Source organism: Papio anubis, chromosome 13 (genome assembly GCF_008728515.1).
Source record: "Papio anubis isolate 15944 chromosome 13, Panubis1.0, whole genome shotgun sequence".
NCBI lineage: Eukaryota > Metazoa > Chordata > Mammalia > Primates > Cercopithecidae > Papio > Papio anubis.
In genome coordinates this window covers 82,610,823-82,628,970 of record NC_044988.1, presented here as the reverse complement: position 1 = coordinate 82,628,970, position 18,148 = coordinate 82,610,823, and the positions used below count along the sequence as shown (strand labels likewise).

At 40.7% G+C, this 18,148-nt stretch overlaps 1 protein-coding gene across 9 annotated transcripts in view; it reads left to right on the top strand.

The window, feature by feature from the left end:
• Positions 1–18,148, top strand: part of FKBP15 (FKBP prolyl isomerase 15) — a 54,245-nt gene that overhangs the window by 6,745 nt on the left and 29,352 nt on the right. For 4 of the 9 annotated variants that reach the window (XM_009188261.3, XM_009188260.3, XM_009188259.3 and 1 more), the window contains exons 2-9: positions 3,329–3,444; positions 6,343–6,427; positions 7,053–7,122; positions 10,603–10,677; positions 11,010–11,108; positions 13,806–13,955; positions 14,828–14,896; positions 16,659–16,805. In XM_009188261.3, coding sequence (XP_009186525.2) covers positions 3,329–3,444; positions 6,343–6,427; positions 7,053–7,122; positions 10,603–10,677; positions 11,010–11,108; positions 13,806–13,955; positions 14,828–14,896; positions 16,659–16,805 — 811 coding nt within the window. Of the gene's footprint in view, positions 1–3,328; positions 3,445–6,342; positions 6,428–6,452; positions 6,471–7,052; positions 7,123–10,602; positions 10,678–11,009; positions 11,109–13,805; positions 13,956–14,827; positions 14,897–16,658; positions 16,806–18,148 lie in introns of those variants that run through there. The other 5 variants (XM_021927245.2, XM_009188262.2, XM_021927247.2 and 2 more) reach the window with 5 other exon arrangements.

Below are 18,148 nucleotides of genomic sequence, written 5' to 3'. Positions count from 1 at the left end.
TGAGGTTGAGGGAAAGAAGCCATCTTCATAGCATGAAAGTGCTAAATGAAGCAGCAAGTAATTTCCAGCTGCAGCAAGTTATCTAGAAGTTCTAGCAAAGAGAACTGGTGATGGTGGCTACACCAAACAACAGATTTTCAGTGTAGACAAAACAGCTTTCTGTTGGAAGAAGATCTAGGACTTTCATGGCTAGAGAGGAAAAGTCAGTGCTTGGCTTCAAAACTTCAAAGGACAGGCTTACTCTTATTAGGGGATAATGCAGCTGGTGACTTTAAGTTGAAGCCATTGCTCATTTACCATTCCAAAAATCCTAGGGCCCTTAGGTATTATGCTGAATTTACTCTGCCTGTGCTCTGTAAATGGAACAAAGCCTGGATGACAGCACATCTGTTTATACCATACTTTACTGAATATTTTAAATGCACTGTTGAGACCCACTGTTCAGGAAAAAAAAAAAAAAAAAAGCCTTCTTTCAAATTATTACTGCCCACTGACAGTGTACCTGGTCACTCACAAGCTCTGATGGAGATGTATAAGATTAATATTGTTTTCATGCCTGCTAACACAACATCCATTCAGATCAGGTCTTACCATTTAAGAAATATGTTTCATGGCTGAGCACAATGGCTCACACCTGTAATCCCAGAACTTTGGGAGGCTAAGGTGGGTGGATCACTTGAGCCCAGGAGTTCAAGAGCAGCCTGGGCAACATGGTGAAACCCTATCTGTACAAAAAATACAAGAATTAGCCAGGTTTCTTGGTGCATGCCTATAGTCCCAGCTACTTGGGAAGCTGAGGTGGGAGAATCCACAGAGTGTGGTGGTGCATGCTTATAGTCTCAGCTATTTGGAAGGCTGAAGTCGGAGGATTGGTTGAGCCCTGGACACAAAAGCTTCAGTGAGCCATGAACACCCCGCTGCACTCTAGCCTGGTGACAGATTGAGACCCTGTCTCTAAAAAAAAATTGTTTTAAAGAGTTAACACAGCAAGCCTGAGACTATTATTCCTAAAAAGCCCTGCTTAGAAGGTTGGCTCTTGGCTGATATGTTAGTCTGTTTTCTGTTGCTTGTAACAAAATACCTAAAGTGCGATAAAGAAAAGGAATTTCTTTTTTACAATTATGGAGGCTGTGAAGTTCAAGGTCAGAGGGGCTGTATGTGGTGAAGGTCTTGTTGGTAGGAACTCTCTGCAGGGTCCTGAGATGGCATGGGGCATCACATGGCAAGCATGCTGGATATACTAGCTCAGATCTTTCTTCCTCTTCTTATAACGCCACTGGTCTCATTCCCATGGCATTTATGATGATCTAGTAATCCTTTTCTTTTGGTTTAGGGAAGACAGGGTCTTGCTGTGTTACCTAGGCTGTGATGCAGTGGCATGATCATAGCTCAGTGTAGTCTCAAACTCCTGGGCTCAATTGAGCCTCCTGCCTCAGCCTCTGAAGTAGCTAGGACTCCAGACGTTTACCCCCAAGACTGGATAATTTTTTTTTTCTTTTTTTTTTTTTTGGAGACGGAGTCTTGCTCTGTTGCCTAGCCTAGAGCGCAGTGGTGCAATCTCAGCTCACTGCAACCTCTGCCTCCCGGGTTCAAGCGATTCTCCTGCCTCAGCCTCCTGAGTAGCTGGGATTACAGGTGTACACCTCCATGCCCAGCTAATTTTTGTACTTTTAGTAGAGATGGGGTTTCACCATGTTGGTCAGGCTGGTCTCAAACTCCTGACCTCAAGTGATCCTCCTGTCTCAGCCTCCCAAAGTGCTGGGATTATAGGCATGAGCCACTGTGCCCAGCCAACCCATGCACTTTTTGCTTTTGCTGATTTTGCTGTATATCCTTTTGTAATAGATTTTAGTCATGAGTACCACTATATGCTGAGACCATTGAGTCATTCTCTGGAATCCTTGAAACTGGCAGTGGTCTTGGAGCACAAAAGGAAGAACAAGTTTTGCTGGGGCAGTGGGCATTGGAGGATATGAGTTCTGGTTTGGACATGTTACATTTGTATTGCCTGTGGGATATCTATGTTGTCTGGCACTTGGGAGCAAGTTCTGGGCTGGGAATACAGATCTGAGCATCATCAGCATTTGGATAGCATTTGATACCAAGGTAAATAAGTAGAGAGAGACAGTATGAAATGCTACCAAGAGAGAGAAAGCATGAAGCCCTGGAGACATGGACATTTAAAGATTGGGCAAATGAAGAAGAAGAGCCCAAGGAGTTAAAGAGAAGCCAGAGAAATGGGGCAAAACAAGCCAGGGATTGCATTAGTATTTATTGATATCTTATTTGGACCTGTTCCTTCCACAACCCCTGCAGAAGTCAAGAGAAGAATCTCAAGAACAAATTAATTAACCGTAGAAAAAGGTGGTATGAGGTCAAATAAGATAAGGTCTGGTAAACTGGGTTTAGTAACAAAGAAGTTGTGATGATCGGACGGGCCTGGTGGCTCATGCCTATAATCCCAGCACTTTGGGAGTCCAAGGTGGGTGGATCACTTGAGGTCAGGAGTTCGAGACCAGCCTGCCCAACATGGTGAAACCCTATCTCTACTAAAAGTACAAAAATTAGCTGGGTGTGGTGGCACATGCCTGTAGTCCCAGCTACTTGGGAGGCTGAGGCAGGAGAATTGCTTGAACCTGGGAAGCGGAGGTTGCAGTGAGCCGAGATCATACCACTGCACTCCAGCCTAGGCAACAGGGTGAAACTCCATCTAAACACAAAAACAAAAACAAATAAAAAGTTGTTAGTGATCTTAACAAGATGAGTTTCAGTGGAATGGTGGGAGCATAAGATTCCTTGTGTGGGCTGATGAAAGAATAGTTCTGTTAGATGAAAGGATGTCAGGGACCGTGTTTGATGGGTAAGTTTGTATCATAGCTTCATTTCAATTGAATAAACTGGCAAAAGCAGGAGGGGGAGTAATCAGTAAGGGTGACTAGAAACTGTGATTTGCTAAAAGCAAGAATTTACAGTTTGAAGGTATCATAGAGAGCATCTGAACTAATCACTTCAATTTACAGGTGGAAAAACTGAGGTCCAGAAAAAAGAAATAACCAAGATCCTGGGGATGAGCAGGGTCAACTGATGGTGTTCAAATCACATATACAATCTTGATTTCAAAGACACTTTGCTGTGTCCAGTATTTTTCTTTCCTTCTTTCTTTCTTTTTTTTTTTTAATCAGCTTTCCTAGCTGGAAGTGCTTCTAGTATTGAATGGTGGGATGTCGTCAAGGAAGTATTTCTTCAAGGTTGGAGATGAGCAGCTTTTATAGTAATTCCAGATTTGGGATATATCAATGAAATTTCATTTTTCATTTTCTATTGACAGTGCCAGATTGGCCTCCCTTTTTGGTCTGGATCAGGCAGCAGCTGGCCATGGAAATGAATTTTTCCAGTACACAGCCCCAAAACAGCCTAAGAAAGGCCAGGGAACTGCAGCAACAGGTAAGTTAAGAGTGTATTGCCTGGGCAAGGTGGCTCACACCTGTAATCCCAGCACTTTGGGAGGCCGAGGTGGGTGGATCACTTGAGGTCAGGAGTTCAAGACCAGCCTGGTCAACATGGCGAAACCCCATCTCTACAAAAAATACAAAAATTAACCAGTCATAGTGGTGCGTGCCTGTAATCCCAGCTACTAGGGGGGGCTGAGGCAGGAGGATCTCTAGAACCCAGGAGGCAGAGGTTGTAGTGATCTGAGATTGTACCACTGTACTCCAGCCTGGGCAACAGAGCGAGACTCCATCTCAAAAAAAACAAAAACAAAAACAAAAACCAAAAACAAAACAAAATAAAAGCAAGAGTGTATTAGGGTTCTCTGGAGGGACAGAACTAATAGGAAATATGTATGTATGAAAGGGAGTTTAATTGAGAATTGACTCACACGATCACAAGGTAAAGCCCCATGATAGGCCATCTGCAAGTTGAAGAACAAGGAAGCCAGTAATGGATAAGTCCGAGTCCCAAAACCCCAAAAGTAGGGAAGCCGACAGTACAGCCTTCAGTCTGTGGCTGCAGGCCTGAGAGCCTCTGGCCAACTACTAGTGTAAGTCCAAGAGTCCAAAAGCCAAAGAACCTGACGTTCAAGGGCAGAAAGCATCCAGCACAGGAGAAAGATGAAAGTCGGAAGACTCAGCAAGTCAGCCCCTTCCACCTTCTTCTGCCTGGCTTATTCTAGCCATGCTAGCAGTTAATTAGATGGTGCCCAACCAGATTGAGGGTGAGTCTGCCTCTCCCAGTCCACTGATTCAGATGTTAATCTCCTTTGGCAACACCGTCACAGACACCCCCAGGATCAATACTTTGTGTACTTCAATCCAATCAAGTTGACACTCAGTATTAGCCATCACAACTGGCACTAGGATTGTGTCTTAACAGGTTAGATGGAAGGGTTAGCAACCTTCCAAAAGTGACATGCCAGGTTGTGTATCCTTGACCAGTCTGGCTAAGCTCACCCCCAGTGATGGGTGCTTCTCTAAGATCTGGGATCCTAATTTCTAGTAGCTGGATGGTGTGCTCTTTCTTGGGAACTGATGGAGAGATTCGAAAGCAAGACTTTCTGCCCCATGTGGACACCGCTCTCCCAAACTCTGCCCAAGGCACTCTTAAGTAGACACTGTCCAGTGTTTTGGCAAGAAGGAAGACCTACTTTTCACTTCCTTTATCTGGGCAGGTTAGCTGTAGGCTCCATCCTGAGGCTCCACCCCTGTAGGGCCCCACTCATTAGCATTGTCAAATGATACAGTTATAACACATGTAGTTTTAAGATCTTGGTGGGCTTTTATTTGAGATTCTAGAATTGGGCAACACTTCATTCTATAAAATGGAATGTTGTGATGAGCTGAGCAGAGGAGGTTGGCTTTATAGGCAGAAAAGGGCTGAAGAAAGCAGAAACAGAACAAAAAACAACTGGTCACTTCAAAGTTACTTTTGTTGTGTAGGTTAAAGCAAAGGGGCCTTCCTTCCTTACCATGCTGGCTAAAATTGGATTATACAAAAGATGTCCCTACCACTCTTATCACTCAGGAAATTACAAGAGATTTGGGAGCACTGTGTCAGGAACCGAGGACAAAGAACAAACATATTTCATATTATACCACAACCTATATATAGGCCCTTTACAGAAAATGTTTGCTGACCGCTGCTTTAAATATTACGTATTACTTTAGGCAGTTTTGCTGTAGGTGCTTCTCTTGTTTTCCAACTCATAACCTGGCCAGATTTCTAGTAGGCTGTGCTTTTATATTTCCCGTGATGCATCTCTTCATCAACAGTGTGCTTCAGAATTGGAGTGGTTGAGTTAATGGGAAAAAAAGAAACAACCTTAGTCACCACCCAATGAAAACACTTGATTTTTTATTTTTATTTTTTATTTTACTTAATTTTGGAAACAGAGTCTTGCTTTGCTGCCCAGGCTGGAATGTAGTGGCTGTTCACAGGTGCCATCCCAGTGCACTATGGCCTTGAACTCCTGGCCACTGCACCTGCCTAACTTGATTGTGTAAATCAGAAGACAGCAACTATGAGTTTGTTATGCTTTTAGCGGGGAGCTATAGAGGCAAGATTGCCTATAGAGTTTTCTTTAGGCATTTACAAATAAATAAAGTAGCAATACAGAAGACCTTCTCTGTTCAAGGAAAATTTTTTTTTTTTTTTTTTTTTTTTTTGAGATGGAGTCTTGCTCTGTCACCCGAGCTAGAGTGCAGTGGCGTGATCTTGGCTCATTGCAACTTCTGCCTCCGGTGTTTCAAGCGATTCTCGTGCCTCAGCCTCCCAAGTACCTGGGTTTCAGACCTAGGCACTATAATGGTATAATTGTGTGAGGCACTTGGGTGATTAGAAGCTGAGTTTCTTCACCCCCAGACTAGATCATAGGGCTGCTTTGTGGATCAGTTAAGGATAATAATAATAAAAGCATTACAACACTAACTGTGATCTTTATAATAAGATCAATTTTGAAGCTAGTTCAGTGGTTAAAAATTAGTTTAAGGCTGGGTGTGGTGGCTCATGCCTGTAATCCTAGCACTTTGGGAGGCTGAGGCAGATGGATCACAAGGTCAGGAGTTCAAAACCAGCCTGACCAACATGGTGAAACCTCATCTCTACTAAAAATACAAAGATTAGCTGGGTGTGGTGGTGCGCACCTGGAATCCCAGCCACTCATGAGGCTGAGGCAGGATAATTGCTTGAACCTGGGAGGTGGAGGTTCCAGTGAACCGAGATCGTGCCACTGCACTCCTGCCTGGGCAACAGAGTGACACTCTGTCTCAAAAAAAAAAAAAAAAAAAAAAAAATTAGTTTAAACCTAGAAGTGAAAGACAACTTTGTTTTCTTGTTCATCTTCAGGAAATCAGGCAACACCAAAAACAGCACCAGCCACCATGAGCACTCCTGCAATACTGGTTGCAACAGCAGTCCATGCATATCGATAGTAAGTCGCTGAGAAGGAACGCTCTCTGAAGTTTGGTGAAAGGGTGTGCAGTTAAGCTACTTTTTCTCGAAAAACTCTGTTTGTTGCAAAATGGTTATTCAGCCCTTCCACGGACAAAATCTCAGTAGTACTTTTAACATCTGAATTGGAGATTTCTGCCGTAAAACTTGAAAAGCCATTATCTTGACTACTCTCTTTAGGAAGTGCTTGTACCCTCAACAACTGTCAAATACTCAAAGAAAGCCTCTCCACTGAGATAGCAAGAATGATAGATATTTATATTTAAAGAGTAAGGAAGTAGCATACGAGCTTTAAATTATAAACTGCTGGGCCGGGTGTGGTGATGCTCGCCTATAATCCCAGCACTTTGGGAGGCCGAGGCAGAAGAATCACTTGAACCTGGGAGGTGGAGGTTGCAGTGAGCCGAGATCGTGCCACTGGACTCCAGCCTGGCGACAGAGCGAGACTCTGTCTCAAAAAAAAAAAAAAAACAACTAACTGCTCACCTGTGTGCCTGTCTAGAGGCTGAATGACTATTGTTCCCACTTCTCTGTGGCAGAAAAGAAAGCTGGTTCTGCAGAGTTTAGGGAAGTGTTAATACTTGTTGTTTCTCTTCCTTCTATAGCACAAATGGTCAATATGTAAAGCAGGGCAAATTTGGTGCTGCAGTTCTGGGGAACCACACAGCCAGAGAGGTGAGAGTGCTCCCACATCTCATGTATATTCAGATGTCCCAAATAATACCAATGAGTTGGCTTTTATCTGACTTGCCCAATGTTTTGTTTATCAGAAGATAAAGATGATTGTTTGTATTGAATGTTAATTTATAATATCAGGTATATAGTAAATGATCACATTTTGGTTACTATTGTGCATTCAAACAAATCCAACTATTCAAAATTGTTAAATTTGACCTTTGTGATATGATCCTACCTTACAAATTTGGGCATTTTTTGTTTGTTGTTTAATTGTGGGGTGTGTGTGTACACAGACAAATACATGAACACATATATATACACACATACATATGCATATATAAGATAAAATTTGCCATTTAACTGTTTTAAGTGGATAATCCAGTGCTATTAATTGCATTCATAATATTGGTTGAGCAACCAACACTACTGTACATTTCCCAAACAGAAACTGTAACCATTAAGCAACAACTCTACTTCTTCCTTTTCCCAACTCCCCATAAGGTCAAATCTACTTCTTGTTTTTATAAATTTGCCCTTTCTGGGTACCTCATATAAGTGGAATCATAACAGTATTTGTCTTTGGTGACTGATGTATTTCATTTCGCATAATGTCCTGAAGGTTCACCCATGTTTTAGCATGTGTCAGTATTTCATTCCTTTTCATGGCTGAATAATATTTCATTATAGGTATATACCACATTTTGTTTATTCATTCATCAGTTGATGGACGCTGGGTTGTTTATACCTTTTGTCTGTTGGGAATAGACAAAGTATGTACCAGGAAGACTGACATAAAAGTATATGGTCAAGTTCCTGTTTTGGCTGTATACTAAGAGTGGAAATTGCTGACTCGTATGGTAATTTTATGTATTGCTTTTTGAGAAACTGCCAAACTGTTTTCCACAGCAGCCACACCATTTTACATTCCCACAAGCAATGTATGAGGGTTTCAGTTTGTTCACATCCTTGCCAGCATTTTGTTATTATTATTATTTTTAAATTCTTGCCATTCTAGTAGGTGTGGAATGGTACTTTATTGTGGTTTTAATGTGCATTTTACCCAATGTCTAATGTTGAGTATCTTTTCATTTGCTTATTGACCATTCATGTATTTTCTTTGGAGAGATGTCTATTCAAGCCCTTTGCCCATTTTAAAAATTGGATTTTTTTTTTGTTGTGGAGTTGTAGTAGTCTTTTAATATATTCTGAGTATGAAACGCTTATTTGCAGATATTTTATAGATTATCTTTTCACTTTCTTGATAATGTCCTTTGATGTACAAAAGTTTTTAATTTTGGTGAACTCCATATTATTAATTTTTTTCTTTTGTTACATGTACTTTTAGTGTTTTATCGGAGAATCCATTACCAAAACCAAGGTCACGAAGATTTACCTCTATGTTTTCTTCCAAGAGTTTTATGATTTTATCCCCTATGTTGTTTTATATACAAGTTAGGCCTACAGTCAAAAATTACTTGACATGTGAAGAGGTGGGAAAATGTAACTGATAATCAAGGGAACAAATAAACTAGGAGCAGACTCACAAATAATCTAGACATTGAAGTTAACATACAAAGCACTTAAAACAACTAGGAATAATATCTTAAAGAAAATAGAGGAAAAGTACAAACAGAATGAAAAGGTGGAGAATTTAAAAAATTAGAATCTATAAGAATAATCACATGGCATTCTAGATTTGAAAAATACAATTTCTGAAATTAAGAACATATTGGATAGGTTTAACAGAGTAAGAATACAGCAGAAGACAGAATTAGTGACTTCGAAGGCAGTTCCATAGAAAATATTCAGACTGAAGCACAGAGAGAAGAAATAATAGAAAGAGACTAGGGCAAAGATTGATGTGGGACATGGTCTGACGTCCATATAATTGGAATCCAAAGACAGTAGAATTACATCTTTAAAGTGCTGAAAGGAAAACAAAACCCTGCCTATTACAGAATTCTGTAGCAACAAAAATGTCCTTCGAAAATGAAGGCAAAATAAATTTTCAGCCAAACAAAAGTGAGAGAATTCATTGTAGTAGATTTGCACTGCAAGGAACATTAAAGGACATTCTTTAAGTTGAGGGAAATGAATGTCTGTGTCTTTCAAAAGACATAGAGAGACTGGGCGCAGTGGCTTACGCCTATAATCCCAGCACTTTGGGAGGCTGAGGCAGGTGGATCACCTGAGGTCGGGAGTTGGAGACCAGCCTGACCAACATGGAGAAACCCCGTCTCTACTAAAAATACAAAAAAATTAACCAGGTGTGGTGGCACATGCCTGTAATCCCAGCTACTTGGGAGGCTGGGGCAGGAGAATTGCTTGAACCTGGGAGGTGGAGAGGTGGAGGTTGCGGTGAGCCGAGATCATGCCACTGCACTCCAACCTGGGCAACAAGAGTGAAACTCCGTCTCAAAAAAAAAAAAAAAAAAAAAAAAATGACATGGAGAATGTTCATAGAAGTATCATTCATAATAGCCTCTAGCTGGAAACAACTCAAATGTTCATAAACAGGAGAATGAATGAAGAGTTTATGGTATATTCATGTAATATAATACTACATGACAATAGAAGAGAGCAAAGTACTGCAACGTGAAGTATCAAGGCTTACTCTTACAGATACGGTGAGTGAAAGAAGCAAGGCAAAAGAGTATACTCTGTATAATCCCATTTATACAAATTTAAGAATAGCACAATTGGGTGTGGTGGCTCACACCTGTAATCCCAGCACTTTGGGAGGCTGAGACAGGTGGATCACCTGAGGTCAGGAGTTCAAGACCAGCCTGGCCAGCATGGTGAAACCCAGTCTCTACTAAAAATACAAAATGAGCCGGGCATGGTGGTATGCACCTGTAGCCTCAGCTACTCTGGAGGCTGAGGCAGGAGAATTGCTTGAACCCGGGAGGTGGAGGTTGCAGTGAACAGAGATTGTTCCACTGTACTCCAGCCTGGGCAACAGAGAGACAGTGTCTCAAAAAGAAAAAAAAAAAAAAGAAAAGGCAAAATTAATCAGTGACAGAAGTCAGAATATTGGTTACCTCAGGGTGGGGATTACTGACTAGGAAGGGCATGAAGGAGCTTCCTGTGGTGTGGGAAATGCTCTGCTATTTTAAAAATCCGGTTAATGGTCACGTGGGCATATATATGTATAATGTACATGTATTTTATGTTTTTCATCAATTTAAAAACAATTTGTATTTTCTTTTACACAACCAGTCACTCTCTCTTAGTCACCCCTTGTATAAATGAAAACACTAACAAAATGAAGACATTGCCAATTACAGTTAAACAGCAAGGCCAAAATGAGAGATTAACGTGGATAGTGAGAAGATAAAATTTACAGTTGAGGCCTTAAAGGATGAAAAGATTTTGAGTTTAATAGCTGTATGAAGCACAACCCCTGATACATATTGCTGATTTTATGTTGCCTTTTAACTTCTGTTCTCTCTTTTTTCTGTCGTTGCTTGTCTACAGTATAGGATTCTTCTTTATATCAGTCAGCAACAGCCAGTTACGGTTGCTAGGATTCATGTGAACTTTGAGCTAATGGTAAGACTTCATCATGTAATCATTAGCGCCTTCAGGATAGGTTTACAGGAGAGATTGGTCTCATTGTACCTAGTAGAAATTAGATCCACTTGTTCATCCCTGGGTGTCCTTGTAAGTATCTAACAGAACCTTTCAGAAAGGTCTCTTGGCTCCTTCTGGGAATGTGGACTAAAGGTTGAATGGTGGAGGGTGAGAGGGAAGAAGAAAAATCTCTGATACTTCTCTTTGGGTCCACCTGAGTCATGACCCTACTCTGTGAGCTTAGGCAGTCATGTTTATCTGGTATAATACTGCTTGTGGATGCATTATCTTAACATTTCTCCTTTCTCCAGGTTCGCCCCAATAACTATAGCACCTTTTATGATGACCAAAGACAGAACTGGTCCATCATGTTTGAGTCGGAAAAAGCTGCTGTGGAGTTCAATAAGCAGGTGATAGTATCTTATTCTCCCTGTGAGAAGCCAGAATACTTGTTTGGATTTCCCTTAATTTTAGGGAAACATATAGAAACCCCATAATCTGCTGTGTTTTGTTGGTGACTAGATTAAAAAACCCACTAAATTTGCCACTTCAGCCTGTTGTATGATTTCAGGAAAATAATAGGAATACTTACTGAAACTGCTTGACAATTTAGCCTTTCTCTTTTTTAAAAGAGAATGTTTTAGGCTGGGTGTGGTGGTTCACGCCACGCCTGTAATCCCAGCATTTTGGGAGGCCAAGGCAGGTGGATCGCTTGAGCCCAGAAGTTCAAGACCAGCCTGGGCAACATAGTGAAACCCCATCTGTACAACAAAAGAGAGAGAGAGAGAGAGAGTAGGTTACTACATACTCCTTGTAGAAAATTTAGAAAAGCATTAAAAAAAAAAAAACTCATAATCTTACTACTCAAAGTAACCACTATTTCCTTTTTTCTATGCATAATATACATAAGTAGATATAATCCTTTAATAGTTCTTTATCTTGCTTATTGTATTTAAAAATGTATAATTCATCTTTTCCTATCTCATGAAAAACTATTTGGAAACATTTTTGAAGGCTGCATAATATGCGTGTTGTCAGTTCAAGCTACCGTAACAAATTACCATAGAGTGATTAAGCAACAGAAAGTTATTTCTCACGGTTTTGAGGCTGAAAGTCTGAGATCAGGGTGCCAGCATAGTTGGGTTCTAGTGAGACCCTCTTCTGGGTTACAGACTATCTTCTTCTTGTATCCTTACATAGTAGAAAGAGGGTGAGATGGTTCTCTGGTATCTCTTTAATAAGGTCCCTAATCCCATTCATGAGGGCTCCACCCTTCTGGCTTACTTACCCCGCAAAGGCCCCACCTCCTAATACTGTCACACTGGGAATTAGGATTTCAGTGTAAGTATTCGAAGGGGACACAAACATTCAGCCCATAACATTTGTTTCTTAGTTGATGTAATCATTACCTTATGTTATGCACTTAGATTGTTTTCTATCTCTGCAATAAATGACACCGAGGTGAGCATTTTTTATATAAGTCTGTCCTTTTTTCCTCCCTACATATTTCCATAAGCTTTGTTTCAGTGAGTGAGTGATTCGGTTCAGTGAAAAGGTCCAGATATTTTTAGTTTTTATTTTTATTTTTATTTTTATTTTGAGACGGAGTCTCGCTCTGTTGCCCAGGCTGGAGTGCAGTGGCCGGATCTCAGCTCACTGCAAGCTCCGCCTCCCGGGTTTATGCCATTCTCCTGCCTCAGCCTCCTGAGTAGCTGGGACTACAGGCGCCCGCCACCTCGCCCAGCTAGTTTTTGTATTTTTTTAGTAGAGACGGGGTTTCACTGTGTTAGCCAGGATGGTCTCGATCTCCTGACCTCATGATCCACCTGTCTCGGCCTCCCAAAGTGCTGGGATTACAGGCTTGAGCCACCGCACCCAGCCTATTTTTAGGTTCTTAATACACTTTGGCACACTGCTTTTTCAGAAAGATTGTACTATTTCACATTTATAGCAATTTTCTCATTGTACCTTTGCCAGCATTTGGAATGATCCTTTTTTTCTTTTGGTCTTCATCACTTGGTAAAAATAATGATGCCTCATTGTTTTTATTTGATTGCAATAATGAATTTTTTTTTTTTTTTTTTTGAGATGGAGTCTTGCTCTGTTGCCAGGCTGGAGTGCAGTGGCGTGATCTCAGCTTACTACAACCTCTGCCTCCTCGGTTCAAGTTATTCTCCTGCCCCAGCCTCCCGAGTAGCTGGGACTACAGGCGCACACCTCCACTCCTGGCTAATCTCTTGAGCTTGTGATCCGCCCGCCTCGGCCTCCCAAAGTGCTGGGATTACAGGCGTGAGCCACCGCGCCTGGCCTCTGGAACTTTTTAAAAGAAAATGAGCAGCAAGTTTCTAATGGATACTATATTAAAACATTGATAAAATTGGGTCTTGAATCCACATTTTTCTAAACTCATAGTCTAAAGATCTTTCATAGTATATTGCTTTTGAGGGCTTAATAATATTAAAACACAAGCCCAAGGATAATTATTCATAAATAGAATAATTATTCACAAAGATGCCTCTGACTCCTTTGTCTAAGATTTATGCTAAGATAATATGGCCAAATCTGTAGGTGGCATTGATGTGGATTCTGGGATTGCAACATGATTTTGTAAATGCCCTTTCTACTACAGTCTTTAGAAGTGCTTTTTGACATTTTTTCGAAGTTTCCCTTTCTTTCCTAGGTTCCCAAAAACTGAAACAGTAAATCAGTATCATAATCAATAGCTAATGCTTATTAAGTACTTACTGTTATTTGCCAGGTACCTTGTCAAGTACTCTACTTATATTAGCTCATTTAATTTTCATAACCATCCTATGAGATGTGTGAAGCATTATCTCCATCTTGGGTACATAGAGATTATTTGGCCAGGGTCACAAAGTTAATAAGTGGCAGTACCTGGATCTGTACTCAGACATTCTGACTACAAAGCCACACTCCTAGGCACTTTTGATTCCTGGCAAGATAAGTAACTTTCATTTGGTTTACTTCTAAACATGTAATCTGTTTTGTTAGTGGATGAAGCTATTTGAGAAAGAGCAGTAGCAATAAAGGAATGAGTACTTACTGAGCTTAAACTACATTTATGCTGCTTCGATTTTGTCTTGCAGGTGTGCATTGCTAAGTGCAACAGTACCTCTTCCCTGGATGCAGTGCTCTCCCAGGACCTCATTGTGGCAGAAGGCCCTGCTGTAGAAGTTGGAGATTCTCTGGAAGTGGCCTATACCGGCTGGCTCTTTCAGAATCATGTGCTGGGCCAGGTAAGAAAATGCACCTTGCAAGTTCTTTTGTAAACTTACATAGCATGAGGGCTATTCCCAGGGAAGATACTATTACTGTGAACTGTCACTGTTGTCAAATAGGAGCCCCACTTTAGACACTGCAATTGCTTTGGGGGGGCACATTATGAAATGTGAATGTGTAAAAGATCCTCAGTGCCACTCTGTCACTTCAACTTAGGGAAAGTGGGAACCAGTTTCCCAAGTACTATTATTTTTGCTAGTTGTTCATGTGTATGCTCCTATACCAGTGTTACACTTGAATATATTCTTATGGGATTAAGTCTTAAAACTTCTTTTTAGACCCTCCTTACAGTTTTTCTTATAGTAGGTACTGTAAATACATTGAGCTTATTGTGTTTTAATATTGTTAAGCCCTTAAAAGCAATATATTATATGAGAGAAAGACCTTTATGAGTTTAGAAAAATCTGGATTCAAGATCCAATTATATACTAATTTGACCTTGATCAAGTCATTTATACTCTTATTTTTTTCCATTTGCGAATGGAGGTTAATGATCTTGCTCTGCTTACTCGGCAGGGTTAGTGTCAGCATCAAAATGAGATGATTTATTTGAAAGTATATTGTGGATGAAAAATGCTTAAATGCATAGTTGTAGGAATGTGTTTTTTTTCTAAACCTGGAAAATCACTGTTTTAGAGATACTCATTATGATAACACCCTTTAGCTATGATGTCATCCAACATTTCAGGTCCTTTAGAAACTATCTTCTGAGTGTATTTAACAGTCCCTGTTCCAGAAGTACTGTGCTGGTATGTAGTTAGTTGAATGCCATAATGGTTATTATTATTTTTGAAATTGGCTGGCCTCATTTCCTTCAATCAAATTGCAGGTTTTCGACTCCACTGCTAACAAAGATAAGTTGCTTCGCTTGAAATTAGGATCAGGAAAAGTCATCAAGGTAAAGGCTGCACTGTGTTTTTTTATGGTTTTATCAGTTGCAATGGGTTTAACTTAAATTGTGTGGAATTTCTTTTCTTTTCTTTTCTTTTTTTTTGAGACAGAGTTTCGCTCTTGTTGTTCAGGCTGGAGTGCAATGGTGTGATCTCAGCTCGTTGCAACCTCCACCTCCCGGGTTCAAGCGATTCTCCTGCCTCGGCTTCCCGAGTAGCTGGGATTACAGGCATGCGCCACCACGCCCAGCTAATTTTGTATTTTTAGTGGAGATAGAGTGTCTGCATGTTGATCAGGCTGGTCTCCAACTCCTGACCTCAGGTGATCCACCCGCCTCGGCCTCCCAAAGTGCTGGGATTACAGGCGTGAACCACCGCGCCCGGCCTGTGGGATTTCTAATCAGGGTATCTTTTTGACATCTGGAAATGCTTGGATGAAGAATATGAGGGGAAAATGTGTTACATTGCATTTGGGATATTTTTATCTATGAATCATTATATTGAAGATGGTTACAATCGTTTTCTGTAGTCCTGACCTTTTCTTTTCTATTCTATGACTCTGAGCATATTATTTCATCCTTCCTATAGCCTAGTAGGGGAAAAGGTGAGACAGTTTATTCTAGAAACTTGTCATAAAGGGTTGAATCTCATCTGTCTGGGTTGCTTTGAATCAGCACTTTCCAATCACTGTGGGAGGCAACTGTGACAATAGCAGGAGGAACACTGGGATTCGAATCCGAGAACTTGGGTTCAAGTTGTGAATTTTTTCTTTACTAACTGTGCAGGTGTTTTATAAAATAAAGAATATTTTACACATGTGGTATATTATGGTGTCAGGACATAGTAGTGATGATGCATTGTGCTGTACTCATTCATCTGTGTGGTAAAAAGGTTTATTTTCATGACCGCTTTTCCCAGAATCCTATGGAGACTTTTTCCCATAGATCATAGCAGTTAAGTCATGATCCCTGAACCTAGACAGATCTAATGTTGAATCTTAGCTTAACAACTTACTAACTGTGTGATCTTGGGCTACATACTTAACCTCCACAAGCTTCAGTTATTGAAGTAAAATGGGGACAATCCTGACAACCTTATGAAGTTTTTGGAGGGGCTTAAACAAGATCGTGCATGTAAAGCACTTTCCACACTTCCTAGAAAACAATCTTTTTTGATGGGGGGAAATGGAGTCTTGCTTTATCACCTAGGCTGGAGTTCAGTGGCATGATCTCAGCTCTCTGCAACCTCTGTCTCCTGGGTTCAAGCGATTCTCCTGCCTCAGCCTCCTGAGTAGCTGGGACTACAGGTGTGCACCACCATGTCTGGCTAATTTTTTGTATTTTTGGTAGAGACGAGGTTTCACCATGTTGGCCAGGCTGGTCTCGAACCCCTGACCTCAGGTGATCCACCCATCCCGGCCTCTCAAAGTGGTGGGATTACAGCTGTGAGCCACTGTGCCCAGCTGAAAACATGCTTTTTTAATGATAGCTTTTCTTACTCTTACTGCTCTTCTTTTATTCCTCCCATTTTCTCTCATCATCTAAGCTAAATATATTTCATGCAACCCCAGATATGCCTGCTTTTACAAGTAGGTTTAGAGGGTGTCTTCTAGATATTCTTATAGCAACACGGGGCAGTAGTCAGACCCGACCTCTGGAGGCACTGAGTAAACCTGAAAGTGTGGATAAGTGAAACCTGTTGCTCCTGTACTTCACTTTGTCTTCTGAGGAGCTTCTTGTTTGATGAACTTTTCCTATCTGATTTTTAAAGGGCTGGGAAGATGGAATGCTGGGCATGAAAAAAGGAGGAAAGCGGTTGCTTATTGTCCCTCCAGCCTGTGCTGTTGGCTCAGAAGGGGTAATAGGCTGGACTCAAGCAACAGACTCGATCCTGGTGTTCGAGGTGGAGGTTAGGCGGGTGAGTGAAACTGTCTTTGTTTTGTTTGATGAGTCTTCTGCATGTCTTTTTGCTAGTTAAATGAATAAATAAATGAAGATATTTGAAAACTAGGTTCTGAAGACGTAGATTTCTTTGAAAAAGTAGAAATGGAGTAGTCAGAAAGAGCAACAGCTTTGAAATCTAAGGATCAAAGTATTATGTCCTTCCTGGCTCTCTATTCAGAGTCTAGAAGTGGTTGTGACTTTAAGAAAGTCACATCTCATGCCTGTAATCCCAGCACTTTCGGAGGCCGAGGTGGGTGGATCATGAGGTCAGGAGATCGAGACCATCCTGGCTAACGTGGTGAAACCCCATCTCTACTAAAAATACAAAAAATTAGCTGGGCTTGGTGGCAGGTGCCTGTAGTCCCAGCTACTTGGGAGGCTGAGGCAGGAGAATTGCTTGAACCTGGGAGGTGGAGATTGCAGTGAGATGAGATCGTGCCATTGCACTCCAGCATGGGTGACAGAGCAAGACTCTGTCTCAAAAAAAAAAGTCACATCTTCACACTAAGCTTTTTATTTTGGCTACAAAATAGTGACTCCTGCCCAATGTATATACTTTTTACTTAGTGATTCTATGGCTACAAACTTGATATCTTTACATAAGTATGCAAAGATTGCGTGTGTGTATGTTTTACTACGACCACCTCTGCCACATTGTAGTAGCCAAAAACTGGCAACAACGTAAATGTCCATCATTAAGATACTGGTTAAATTATGTTTTTTTCCATAGACTTTTATGTAGCTCTTAAAGAATATGAAAAATCTATTGTTAAGGAAGCAAGTTGCAGAACATTGTGGATAGTATGGTCTCATGTGCGTGTGTATGTGTGTGCATGTGTGTGTGTCTGTGTGTGTATACACATATACATATCCATATCCATAGTCATATGTACATATATGTGTATACACACACACGTAATACACACATATATGCTCATATATTCATAGAAAATTCCTGGAAGCTTTAAAAGAAATCATTAAAAGTGATTTTTTTTTTCTGTAGAGTGGAAATGGAGTTCAGAAAGTTTTACTTTTTGTCACTGTACCTTTTGTACCATGTAAAAAACTTAACATGAATATATATAGTTTCTGTGCAATAAATTGTGCTTAGTCAACTTAATACTACCTGTTCCCTGCCCCCAAATGATCCTGTTTGCTTTATACTGTTTGTTAGATTCAAATGTGATAGGGTTTGTTACTGTAAACTCTAAAATACAATACAAATAGGGAATATTATGGTCATCTTCTTTATGGCTGTTACACCTGCCACAGAGAAAGGATGTGATTCCCTTCTCAGTGATGCTTTCCTAACCATTC